Source organism: Emys orbicularis, chromosome 3, assembly GCF_028017835.1.
Source record: "Emys orbicularis isolate rEmyOrb1 chromosome 3, rEmyOrb1.hap1, whole genome shotgun sequence".
Taxonomy (NCBI): Eukaryota; Metazoa; Chordata; order Testudines; family Emydidae; genus Emys; species Emys orbicularis.
The window spans coordinates 113,092,520-113,106,441 of NC_088685.1; the positions used below are offsets into that span (position 1 = coordinate 113,092,520).

The following is a 13,922-nucleotide window of genomic DNA, read 5'->3' on the forward strand; positions in this document are numbered from 1 at the left end:
TAGATGCAATTATACTGGTATAGAAGTGTGTATATCAGTATAGCTTGCTTTGGTAAATGTTAAATCTGTGCAAAATCTACATGTAGACAAGTCCTAACTTTAGGCATCTAAATAGAAAATTTTGTCTTATGTTCATGTTACATATAATACACTTCTGCAATGTTTCTTCAAAATCTTGTGTGTTGTACCTTGTACTCCTTCTTCCATGCTTCAAAGAGTTCCAGAAATGTATTCCCTTCTTCAATTAGTCTAACATCCATTCGGTGAGCTTTGGCAAAAGACAGTATGGCTTTTAGGGAGCGCTCTGTCTCACTTGCAGCCCATAGTCCTCGACTTGTGGTAGGCAAACGGTCATCAACCAGCCCTTCTTCATCTTCTATCATCTCTTCGAAGATAGCCATCTGGCCTTTCACACTTAAAATACATCAAAGCATTATACTTGTCACTAGCTTCTCAAGATATATACGCATCTTACACACACACACATATATATATATATATATATATATATGTATACATATACATACATACATACATATATATATACACATATACACACACACACACACACACAGCTATATTTACATTTATATATACACATTTGCTATATTTAAGATATATACATACCTTAAATATATAAATATAGCAATGTAAATATATAAAACTACCACACTGTTTGCTATTTATTTGTTATGAACCCCAAAACATGGCCACATTGACAATCAGGATATATTAACAAGGCAAAATAAAAATAATCATCCAGGACTAACAAATTTAAGCAGCCTGTGGTACTATTCACATTCTGGTTAACATCAAGTCTTACACTTCTGGTTTAGAACATATTCATAATTTAAAATAGGGAAAAAACAGTTTTGGTTTGTGTGTCTGCTTTTAAATTATGGTTATCCCACAGAGCCTTGAAAGCAGCATGTTAGATACTGGTAGTATGAATACTGTGCAGGCCACCTTGTCAGCTATGCACTCAATACTAGCTCTTTCAAAGCCTTAGACATCATACTTTTAAAGTGGTTATTAAGGACACTGGAAGTGTCAAGTGTAAAAAAAATATTTTTTTAAATAGCACTTCTGTATATTTAACTTCTCCCTGGACTGACAGCAAAGAGATGCAGAGGAGGAACCTTGGCTCAAAGTCTACTACCCCAACACAGAATCTAATTTATCAGACTGTACTCTTACTTAGAGAAATTAAAAGTTACAAACAGCCATGTTCTCTGAGGACTTCTGACTTGCATGCATACAAAAGAGCATTTGCCCATACAGACTGTATAGCTGAACATACCATTACAAAATCTGCATATTAAGAAGCTGGGAACATTTTGAAAATTTAGCTCTGTGATCTTTCAAATCATAAACCCTTAATGAGAAAACAGCACTTCTTATTTGTTCATTTTACAAAAGTGTTTTTTTTAAATGAAACATGCATATAGAAGTGACACTGCCTATAAACATTGCTACTGACTCTCTTTGCAAGAATATGTTGAAATAGTTTGCTCCTGAAACAAAGGTTTTAGACAACTTAGGATGTTTATATTTAAAACTTTAACTTACAAAACAAAATTTTCCTTGAACCACAAAAATAAGAGTGAAGTACTCACGTATGAGAGAACAGCTTTGACTCATATTCTGTGAACAGCTCATCAGCCTTACAGAAGACACAACTAGAATACAAGAGATTGCAAAGAGAAGTACTTAAAACTTTAACTGTCAACCAAGGTAATTCCCAAGAGATGCCCAGAATTCTCTCTGTTCTGATGAATGAAAGTATTATTTTAAAAAAAATAAGCTCATTAAATTTTCAGCTACTCAGTGGAAAAAAACAGGAGATCTCCATTTTAATTTTAAAAAAAAAATTAACATAGGGCCTGATCCCGCAAACTGGATCCATGCAGACATAAGGGTCTGTTTACATGGATCTCATGTAAGATGGGAGCTTTAATATTTCAATTTCCTTTTTCTTCCTCTTATTCCAAAAGAAGATGGACTTCTCAATATGCCTCCTACAAAAACAATGTTTCTGACATACTTGTTCAAAGGAAGTCTAACAGGTCGCAGATGGCAGATAGTGGCAGCTTCAATAACCTTCTTAGAGGGAGGACCTTCTAGATTTTTCACAGCTTCTTTTACAAGCTTCTGGAACTTCTTCACCTCCTCCATTTGGGTTGTGAGTAGATACTGAAGGCCTCTACAGTCACGGAACCTACCCAAACAACAAAAAACACATAATAGTACACCAAGTCAAAACCCAATTCAAGATTTTCACAAAGAAGAGAAACAAATAAATTGCAGTATGCAGTGAAACTACTTAAGGCCCAATCCTGAAGTGTAATGCTCACTATCATGAATAGTCCCCATTGAAGTCAGTGACATAAAATGGCTCAGATTTTAGAAATGGGGAAATAACACATACCATCTTGGTCACTGTCTCAAATCTGGTCACGGTCAATAGTGCTTGAAATATTTACCACCTGATTTGTGTTTGGTGGCCAGGGAGTAATGATTTTGGTGGTCTCAGTCCAGTTCACAGTGGACACACATACATAAAACCAACACACACAAAGCATTTGTTACTCTAGTTCTCAGAGATAAAATACTGAACAGGCATGAAGATGAACCACCTATTCAATCGTAGGTATTTCTCTTGATCAGGTGCACAGTCTGCTGCCAGTGCAATATGAGGGAAGTGAACTGTTGCTGCCCATGTTGTAATTGGAGGTTGTTCATAACTCTGAAATGTTCATAACTCAAATGTTATGGTTGCTCTTTCAAAAGTTTACAACTGAACATTGACTTAATACAGCTTTGAAACTTTACTATGAAGAAGAAAAATGCTGCTTTTAACCATCTTAATTTAACTGAAACAAGCACAGAAACAGTTTCCTTACCTTGTCAAATCTTTTTTATTTAAACTTTCCCCATCTTATTTTAGTAGTTTACATTTAACACAATACTGTGCTGCACAGTATTTGCCTTTTTTTGGGGGGGGTCTCTGCTGCCTGAGTGTGTATTTCCAGTTCCAAATGAAGTGTGTGGTTGACAAGTCAGTTCGTAACTCTGGTGTTCATAACTCTGAGGTTCTACAGTATATATATTTTTCTAAATAGATTGCTCTCTCTTAGGGAAAATCTGATCCAAAACATTCCAAAAGTACAATTAGCCAAGTTAGAGAAGGATAAGTTCATCTGTGTAAAGCTGAGCAAAGTTAGAAAATGGGTAGCTGTTTAAAGGATCTAGTTAAGCAATACTTAGGGCTAATTTGGAATTCTGCAACTAAATAAAACCCACATATGGGAGAGCTAACCCATTACCAACAGGGCATTTTGGAAATACATGGGTAGCATTTTTTAAGTTTGAGTTAATAATATAATCTGAGCTGCCAAGTGTTCCAAATGTAAGAGAGAAATCCCACTGTGTATCTTGGGTCAGCCAACTCCACTACTCAGCTATTAGATAGCACTTGCTGCTTCCATCATTGCATTTTTAATAATAAAAAAATATTTTAGCTCTTCTGGAGTATTTTTATTGTAAAGTACTTTAAGATTTGCAAAGGAGTACCAAGTATCATTATCCCCCATTTTACAAATGAGGAAATTGAGACACAGAAATTGTTGAAAACCTTCCCAGTGGGGTAGCCAGGAAGCTGAAAAAATCTTTAGGTTCAAGAAAAATTCTGTTTTGGGAAACTTCTTTCTGTGAAAACTTTCACATTTTTGATGTTTTGTCCTGCTTCTGAATGAAACTTTTTCTCAAACACACAATTTTTTTTGTTGAAAGGGAATCATCCTTTTTTGGCATGCTCTAATGGCAACCACACACACATCTGTAACCAATTCTCTTCTCCCAGCTATGTTGAACAGCGGCATAACGAGAAACCCTTGGCCTCAAATGATAGCTCTCAATAAGATGGATGTTCCATGAGTGATGGGTGGAATTTCTTTGTTTTCCTTCTCAACACAACTCTGAGTACGGAAAAAGAAAAGCTATAAAAAGTAAAAATTCCTTTTTTTTTTTTACAATACTTCGGTGTAATTAAAAGTTAAGCATGTGATTAAGTGCTTTGCTGTATCAGTACTCAGCATCTTGCAGGATCAAGTCTTATTACTAAACAATTCAGAGTAAGGGTACTGTTTCACTTGTGTGTAAAGAACTATGTTTGTTTATAGCAATGTAGAGTAAATAAATAGAAATTTTCCTATAAGCAATTCACATTTCAGTATTTTTTTTTTTAAACAGGCAAATACTCAGTTTTGCCAACTGCTTACACTTCATGTTCCTGTAGCTGAAGCCAGACTGTTAATAAGTACAGTAAATGCTAGTCACTCATCTATAGACCACTTTACAGGACAAACATATGAATCTGTAATTTATTGCTCCATGAGCTGGGAGTACTGCACAGGCAGCACTCTTGAACTTGGGACTGATGGTATTTGTGAAAAGGGTGATGTTCGTGGGGAGGAAGTAACTGGTGACAATTCCAATAGAAGAAGCAGTACTGATGGTCTCCAATGGGAAACCCATCCAGAACTTGTTGGCCAGAAAATGGTATCAAGAATGGGAAGCTGCAAAGCGGGAAATGGATAGACCCCAATAGGGGTCCAAAATTGATGCAATTTATTTTGTTCCTCTAGGGATTCACTTGCAAGTCAGTTTGTTTTAGAGAACATTAAATCCCAATGCAATTAACATTGAATTATTTTGCTCAGCAGTTGCATGAACACAGAAAATTAAAAAAAAATCATAGATTATACAAAGGAGAACATTTTAATGAATACTTGTCTGGGGGAAAACCGAAGGCCTCTCTCTTTTGAAGTTTTATATTTAGTTTCTCCTTTTAGAAGTGTGTTTTTAAACTTAATTGCAGTGCAGATGTTCTGAAGCACAAGTGCCTGGCACTTAATTGCATCTGCTAGCACAAACTGATTAGACGACTTGAGCAGAGTTAAGTGTATTAATTATGCTATTTTGTATTTATTCTCTTACTTGTCTGCCATGGAGAGTTTATTAGTTTGCTGTTTGTAGTTACTGGTTATCTCATTTTGCACACGCTGAACAAGCTCCTCATCAACGGCATATTGTATTGCTGTCTGGATCACGTCCAACCACCAAGGCGACCCAGAATGTATCTGTATGCAAGAGAGATTTATTCATGAACACTCACAACAGGTAAATGCTTTGCATGCTGTGGTAGGAGCCTTTTTTGCTCTCTGGATCATGTTCTGCCGGGACTGGTAAATTCTACTGGAAGTAGCCAAGAGATAAAGATACAGTTGGAAAAGCCCATCTTTGCCCTCAAATATATCCAGAATAACTAGTGGGTACCTCTTTGTAAATTTCAATTACGTCAATATTGTTAAATCGCTTACATATTAGGCACAGGAAGGCTATCTATGCAAGAGAAGAAAAATAAGATCTTATAGCATGTGCATAAGTGGAGTAGTTTGGAAGTTTCCTTCCATTCTGAATAACTCCCTTTTCCTCCTTTAACACAGACTGCTAGGAGGAAAAGAAAGGGGAGAGGAATAAAAGACTTTTTAATGACATAAACAAGCCTGTTTTTCCAATGAAAAAATGGAAAAGACTGAAGTAAGTTTCAAAATGTAAAAGACAGTGGATGTAGATGGAAAGGGAAAGTATATTTGCTCATGTGTTATTTAATCTTCTATGTCTTTATTTATTGTAATACAGTATAGCCAAATCAGCATTTCAGCTCAAGCCTTCATCAGTATATTTTTCTTTTACACCTTTCCTCATCAGCTAGGTTGTCAGAGTGAATTACTGCTGTTGAGATATACTGGCCTGGAAGAACAGTTCCTTGGGAAGGAATGGAGACCTCACCTGATGCTGAGTTTTTTAAATATAGAAATGTAGAATCTTCCAGGCCAGTATGGTATTATTCTTATAGCTTGATTCTTAGCCTAAATTTCAAGAGGCAAGTGTGTACGTGTGTAATATGATGCAATGGAAAAGACATAAAGCAGTTGCTTTATTATAATTTTCTCAGTTACCTTGTGTTCCTCCTATCTGCTTGTTGCGTCCATTTGTTGTAGCTCATCAAATAATAAAAATGTAAACTCTTTGGAGGCAGGAACCATCTTTTTGTTATGTGTTTGTGCTGTGCTCAGCACAATGGGGTTCCATTCTGATCGGGGCTTCGAGGTGCTACACTTTACGAATATTAAATAATACTTGGAATCTAGGACACACAGGTTAAAAAGTAATTAGTAAATCAAAAATCATAAGCCAAAGAGAGGCACCTGCCTTTCTCTGGAGCTCACGAATGGTCTGTAGCACTGGCTGCAAGGCCTGATGAGCTTCTGAAACTTCTGCATTGGATTTACTCATATAATGTTGTCGAAGTTGTTCAGCCTATATGCAAATAAGAGTTTAAAATATGCATCAGTCATTTATATTTACAAGGAATAATTAAACATAGAAAAGCTCTCAGCTACTGTATTGCATTAGTCCAAGAGTATGGTTGGTTACCCAAGGTCTGTATTTGCTTCTCTGCAAATCCAATTAGTTGTTTTTTCTTTAAAAGAGCTTGAATTGCATGAGATTATAAATATGAGAACAGTACAGTTGTGACAAATTGTAGGCAGGAAGGAGGCTGACTACCAATTTTTCTTCTCTAAACAGAAGAAATAAATTTAATAAATGTAATACATAAAAACTATATTACTGTGATGAAAAATGACTTTAGCTAAATTCAAAAAAGCCAAGGAATTCTGAATTAAACCTCTCTCTCTCTCTCTCTGTCCTTTCAGCCATTCTGTTGAGCCTACACAGCAGTAGCTATTGCTGAGTCAGAGAACAGCAATTTATTTTATACTTTACCTGAACATCACACCTAACTGCAACATACTGAGTAAAAAGAACAGGAGTACTTGTGGCACTTTAGAGACTAACAAATTTATTTGAGCATAAGCTTTCGTGGGCTACAGCCCACTTCTTCGGATGCACAGAATGGAACATATATTGAGGAGATATATATACACATACAGAGAGCATGAAAAGGTGGGAGTTGTCTTACCAACTCTGAGAGGCCAATTAAGTAAGAGAAAAAACTTTTGAGGTGATAATCAAGATAGCCCAGTACAGACAGTTTGATAAGAAGTGTGAGAATACTTACATGGGGAGATACTGAGTAAAGAAATTTTTAGGCCAAAATTTTTTTTTTTTTTAATTAAAGAAAAATGCATATCTGGGTTGACCACAACATTTCATGAAATTGTCTTGAAAAGGTCAGAAAAAAAAAATCAAAACATTTCATTGACATTTTCAAAATATTTTGATTCAAAACTCCTTTTCATTTTGAAATGTCTATCAACTTTATTAAAGATATATAAAAAGCTCCAAATCTAATCTAAATGTTTAGTTTAGGTCAAACAAAATCTGTTCCACCTTGCATTTAGCAGTGATGCTCAGAGTACCTTTCCCAGATTCGAAGAGCTGTGTGTGGCTCGAAATCTCGAAACAGAACTTGGTCCAGTAAAAGATATTACCTCTCCCACCTTGTCTCTTTGCTATTTTTAGGCAAATCAGATGATGAACTTCTTATTTTTGGTAAAAAGCACTTCTATGAACAAAAATTCATTGTGGTATTGGCACTAGTTTGGCAATATGTTACTGTCAGGTTAACAAGTAGATTACTGGCACGTGTTTTCGCAAATAAATGGTCAATAAAATCTGTAGTACCTCACACCACAATTTTGGTGTGTCATATTTTTGTCTTTGTTTTCTGCATTTTGGGGTTGATTAAGTTTCACTTCACTTTTCCATTACTATGGAATCATCATCATTATTGGTATGGATGGAGCTTAGTCACTGAAACTAAAGAGAGACTCATAGGGATGTGAAAGAGCACTTTATTGAAAGAGGACAATGAGGAAGAATCTCAATTTTTCTGTTTGAAAATGAAACCTAAGTTTCCAGACCTTTTTCTTGTGACAATAGCATAAAAAGATAAAAATTTTCAAACCCTAGCAATTGGTTTACAAGAAATAAACAACTGGGCTGCTACAGTCCAACTTCCTCCCTGATAGTGCTTGCCTGGCCCCAACCTTAGTATGAAGAGTTCTTAACGTGAGGGAACCTGATTCTGCTCTCTCACACTAGGGTAATCAAGAGTGAAGTCAATGAAAGGAGGGACAATAAATGGAAGGAGCATCAGGCCTCTGAAGTCCTATTCCCCAAATCTCCAATATCTATCCCCTTCCCACTAAGGGCTTGTCTACATTATCTGCTGGATTGACTGGCAGTGATCGATCCAGCAGGGGTCGATTTATCGCATCTAGTCTAGTCGCGTTATTCACGTAGCTGAAGTTGCGTAACTTAGATCGATCCTCCCCAGTGTAGATCAGGCCCAAGTCTCCTTACCAGCCACAGAAGACCTGTTCTTCTGGCTCTCTCCATTCCTCATACAAGCTAGGGGAGATTGATGCCTGCTCCTCCCACACCGGACTACTAGCAGTAAGGGAGACTCTCTCACATAAAATATTAAAAAGGGATTCTGTCCCAACCATCTACTGAGCCCATCATCAGAAAGCCTCTGGCCTGATCATTCCACGATCAGAGATGACAGGACAACACACCTACCCCTATTTTTGCTGCTATGAGGAATAGCTGGACAGGTAAGAAAGGCATGTGGGAGCCAACACAAAAGTACATGGGTGGATAGTAATTAATCAGAGTGGGGTGAGGAGTAGAATATGGAACTGATGGAATTTGGGTGAAGTGGAGTGGAAGCAACCTCTCATGTATCATCTCTGATGGAGGCAGAAATTTTGAGGGCACCTTGTTAAAATTTTGACAGCAGATCATGGAATTTAGCAGCATCCATAAGCACATTTTAAGACCAATTTATGCCCCAAATATGTATATTTTAATCCCCTCAAAAAGAAAATGGAGTAGATTTGCTCAAATTATTGGTATGTATATCTTATAAAAAGGGTAATAAAGCACTATGATTGTGCTGTGATACAAGAGAAAAAGACAAAAAAAGAATGGTAAAGCAATTTCTCTAGGTCTAGAAGTGGAAGCGAAGAAAAGGAAGCTAAATGCACTATTGAGAAAGTATCAAAGGAGAGTCTAAATTGGTGGCAGGTGAACAAAGATATGGGCTAGCTATCAAAGACATTTTTTATTAGTGTAACAGTATAATCACAGTTTATGAGAGTATGCCTTTTTCAAATTTAAATTTTGCTAAGAAGCATATATAAATCTGTTTATGCATAGTTGCTTTTGAAAAGAGAAAAACAATTCCACTTTGTGATGAAAGCTTATGGTACATGTCCTCCAGCTTAAAATAATGCCTAAACTAATTTAATCTCCATCACTATTTTAACTCGCTGCAGAAAAAGGCATCCTATTCAATGCAATACTATAGAAACACACACAAGAGATATGCATACAAAATTACATATACATGCACTAACTGAACATTCCAACAAACCATGGCAATTATGACAAGTTAAAGTTGATGCTGTCTATAAAAGGTTCACAGGTCCCTGCCTGTCATGTTTGGTCAGGGCAAAGTATAGAAGTAAGGGGAATTTGCACCAAAGGAAATCTAAGGGGAAGGATATGTCCTCTCCCTTCTCAGCTGGCTAAAGCAGGGGAAACCTATTGGAATTAATGCTCAGTGCTTTTCAGTTAATTTGTTTTTGTTTTGTGATACTTTGTAGCTTGTTCTCTTCCCCACAAATGAATGGAAAATTTCTTACAGAATTTTCTTTCTGCCAGCAGTAACTCTCTTAATTCTGGATATCTGGGCTGCTCTCCTCTCACTATAGCTTCACAGAGGCAGATCAAAATTTTGGCTCTGCATACTCTGGCCATATCCCCTCTTCTCCTGCTTACTACCAGATGAGTTATTCCAAAACTGTAAAATTTGCATAATTTCACTAACAAAATATTCCAGAGACAATGTAACAACTATGTACATTAGACCAAGGAAAAACAGTCCTATCATAACAATTCCACTTAATATTTGACTCTTGGCTCATGAGTCATCTAGGGTGAACAGAATTGTGGTAGATACTATTTGCAGACAGGAAATTATTGGTAAGTAATTTCCATTCTGCAGCCCAGCATCTCCCACAATTCTGGATGTCCAGGAAGTAGTGAGAAGTGATCAGACAGAGTGTTGTGAAAACAGAATTCAATAAATAAGAAGCACTCCTCTTTTCATGAGCTCGGTCAAAGGTCAATATTATTTCTGGGCTACCACCTGCAGCACCTTCCTGCCAAAGGAGGTCTCTGCAGAAGATAGATCCATCTTACAGCGATTAATGAAGGTATTAAATGTAGATCAAGTGGCTACTTTGCAAGTTTCTGAAGTGGACACACTTGCTCGTTCCACCCATGAAACTGCTAAGGATCTCATATAGCGTGCCTTGATCATTTCTGAGACAGGAACCTCTGATGATTTGTAGGCTTCCATGATACATAGTCTAATCCACAAAGCAATGGAGGATTTGGAAACTCTATGTCCATGGAAGGACATGAATTGGGAGCCCAATCTTCTCATGGATTCTATATGCTTGAGATAGATTTTCAATATTCTTCAGACATCTTAAGATGTAAAACACCTTTTCAGTTCAGTGTTATGATTTTGGACAATAGGAAGGAAGCACAACCTTTTGGGAAATGTTGAAAGAGGAATTCACCTTAGGAAGAAAGGATTCTAGTGTCCTGAGCATCACCTTGTCCTCATGGAACATGAAGTAAGGCTCTTGTATAGATAAGCCTCTGACACTTACCTGGTGGGCAAGACAGCTACTAAGAAACAAGTCTTAATGGATAAAAGCAGCTGACATTGAAGTCATAGCTTGTCACAGCCCTCCATAGATCTCTGGGATTTGCATTGTGCTCTTGATACCAGTTGTAGAACCTGGAGTAATTAGAGAAGTATGCTTTTAGTATCAATTTCCTTCTAAAGCAATGTCTTGATGACTCTGAAGGACAGAATGAGACCTTCTAACACTTCCCTCTCAACAGCCAGGCTATGAACTGAAGCTGTTAGTTGAAAAAGAGGACGTCTGGTCTCAATGGGAGCTGGAGTGGAGGTTCTGGTTTTAGGTCTATCAGGTCTGAGAACCAAGGTGTTGGCCAATGAGGAATTACTGCTGCCTGGTCTCATCTTATTTTTTGAGACCAATAGCAGATGTCACAATGTCCGAGACACGGCCCTGTGCACTGGTGATCACGATGGAGCTCCGATCAGAATGTCATCCAAGAAAGGGTACAGCTGAGTTCCCTGCAACCTGAGTGTGGCTATTTATCATTACCAGTATCTTTGTAAAAACTCTGGGGGCCAAGGACAGGGCCAAATGGAAGTGTTCAGTACTGATAATTTTTCCTGCTGTAAGCGAACCTCAGATGTGGATATAGAGATATGCATCCACTAGATCTATTGAAGTCAAGAAGTCCCCCCTGGGATAGCGATGACTCTGTAGAGGTCAGGATCTCCATCTGAAACTTAGTTTTCTTCATCCACTTGTTGAACTGCTTTAGGTTGAGAATGGCTCTGATAACCCTCATGCACTTCTAGACAATGAAAAACATGGAGTAGAGCCTAGACAACCTTTCCTCTGAAATTACACTCTCTATCATTCCCATAACAGAAGATGAGATACTTGGTTCTGGATCAGACTGTGGTTTATAGGGTCATTGGAGCTGCATGATTGGATGAAGAACAGATGGGATAGAGCCCCTAGCTCGAGGGAGTCTCCGTGGCTCACTGTCTCCCTGACCCATTTGTCTGTGGTCAGTGGAAGCCATTCCTCTAGGAAATGGGAAATTCTGCCCCCTAGCTTCAGTTCTGGGAGAAGGCAGATATGATCTTTTTCATAAAGTGGATTTGGGGAAGAGAGGGAGGACTAAGGTCCCTCTAGACTTCCCATCCGGGACCTCGATTTCACAGTTTTCCCTTGGAGAATCTGTTGTACTTTTGCTAGTACCTCCATGAGGATGGTGAGCAAAAGGAGTGCCTCTATCTGAAAACTGGCCTGTACTCTCTCCTGGGAGCACTTGGTGGGGCAGGGAGAGACTGTCTGGATTTTGCTGCGTCAACCACCACCTTCTCCAGCTTTTCTCCAAAAAGGATGGAGCCTCTAAACTCAGCCAAGCATAGGACCTGCTTAAAGTGAGTGTCCACCTTCCATGGACACAGCCATAGGTGGTGCCAGGCTATTGAGCTGGAAGTCATGGCTCAGCCTGAGAATCTCAGTGCCTCCACTGAGGCACTAGCAACAAACGCTGTTGCCAGGGAGATCTGCTTTAAAATGGAACCAAAGTCAGGGTGATCTCTGTACTTAAGGGCTTTGAGATCTTCCAGCCAGGAAAGAAATGCTTTGGCAAAGCAGGTAGTGACAGGGGTGCTCAAAAGGCGCCCGAAGCTTCAAAATCCTTTTTGAGAGTGGCCTCCATCTTTCTATCCATGTGGTTCTTCAGGTACAACTCCCCCTCTGAGGGAATAACTATATCACTGGAGGGACGCTATAGCAGCGTCCACTTTCGGTATCTCAGTAATAGACCCCTTTGGTTTTTGAATTTTACAGAGCCTACGGTCGCTCCTGTTAATGTGCTTGCCTTCATCGGGCATGTTTCATCATCCCTAATCACTTTCTTGAAGAAGGAATAATGGGGTATTGCAACCTCGGGGGATGTGGGGAGAAATTTGTTCTGAGGCTTACTCTCAGGAGCCTGCTCAGCTTGGATTTGAATCATGGAAACAATGTTGTTCTTGAAATTTCTTAGGGGAAAAAAACGAACAAACAAACAAAAACACACTTTTGCTACATTCCCCCTCCCCCCATTCTGTTGGGATTCCGATCCGAACAGCTCACTTTCCTAAGTGGAGGAGGGGGAGGAAGAGGAGTCACAAGACTCATCTCCTGGATTTTGTGTGTGTTTTCTCTTTCTTTTTTGCCTTTTTAGATTTTCAACCTTTTATGCAGGCTTTGGGAACACAGAAACTGTTGCAGCTTTGGTAAGGCCTTTCGTTGCTTACCTTCCTGGAGCCCACTTGAGAGGTTTGACTCAGAATCCTCTCTCGCTGGGTCCCCTTATTAGTGGGAGTGGGGAACTCACTGTCTGAGTCCTCCTGGTTGGCTTGTGAGGGAGGACCTTGCTTCTTTCCCCAGGGCACTCAGGACCACAAGGTTCCCCTCTTTGTTCTGCATTAGGTCCCCTGAACTTACCCCGGGAGACAGGTGATCAGGGTCCTCCTCACATTTAGAGCCTCTCCCTGCTCTGCACTGGTGTTTTTGGTCCATTTTTCCCAGAGCGGAGTTGAGGACCACAACTGCCTATCTGACTCAGACCCAGAACCTAACAGAGTTAGGGTCGGTTGGCTGGGTACTAGTCAACATCTACATAGCCTGGGAAGGCTGCTTCACAGATAGAGCACTGCTTGGATTTAACCCTGTGCTTTCTTGGCTGCTCTGCCATGCCTGGAAGGGAAAGAGGAGCAAGCAGGGAGCAGAGGCTCAGGGTGGGTTAAACCCCCAAGGGATTACCTGACCTAGGAATGAGGAGTAACACTTCTCCTCACTGCTCAAAAGCTGGACAGAAAAAGCTCAAATTGCAAAGTAAGAATGTAAGCAACAGAAACTGCCCCAGTCTGCTGCCATGGAGGCAGCAGAAAATCTGTCGGCAAGTGAGAGCGGAGGGGGAGTGGCCAGTGTGTGGAGCCAAACATTGATCTACCTTCATGAATCTGCAGAGAGAAGAGTAGCCCAGACTTCCAGAACTGTGGGGGAGACTGGGCTGCAGAAAGGATATTAAAGAGACTAAGGGCTTGTCTATACAGTGTAGTAGTCCACACCAGAAGAATGGAGATTCTAATACACGCTAGCATGTTGCACACTAACTGAAGAGTGGACCCTGCTGGCATGCACTAA

At 39.2% G+C, this 13,922-nt stretch overlaps 1 protein-coding gene across 1 annotated transcript in view; it reads right to left on the bottom strand.

Annotated features, from left to right (window-relative positions):
• The window catches only part of SHPRH (SNF2 histone linker PHD RING helicase), a 138,714-nt gene that overhangs the window by 47,917 nt on the left and 76,875 nt on the right, over positions 1 to 13,922 (bottom strand). Inside the window, exons 17-21 of the mRNA XM_065400525.1 lie at positions 6,277 to 6,384; positions 4,999 to 5,141; positions 2,045 to 2,218; positions 1,617 to 1,679; positions 189 to 414 (exon numbers count right to left, since the gene is read on the bottom strand). Of these exons, the coding sequence (XP_065256597.1) occupies positions 189 to 414; positions 1,617 to 1,679; positions 2,045 to 2,218; positions 4,999 to 5,141; positions 6,277 to 6,384 (714 nt within the window). The remainder of the gene's footprint in view (positions 1 to 188; positions 415 to 1,616; positions 1,680 to 2,044; positions 2,219 to 4,998; positions 5,142 to 6,276; positions 6,385 to 13,922) is intronic.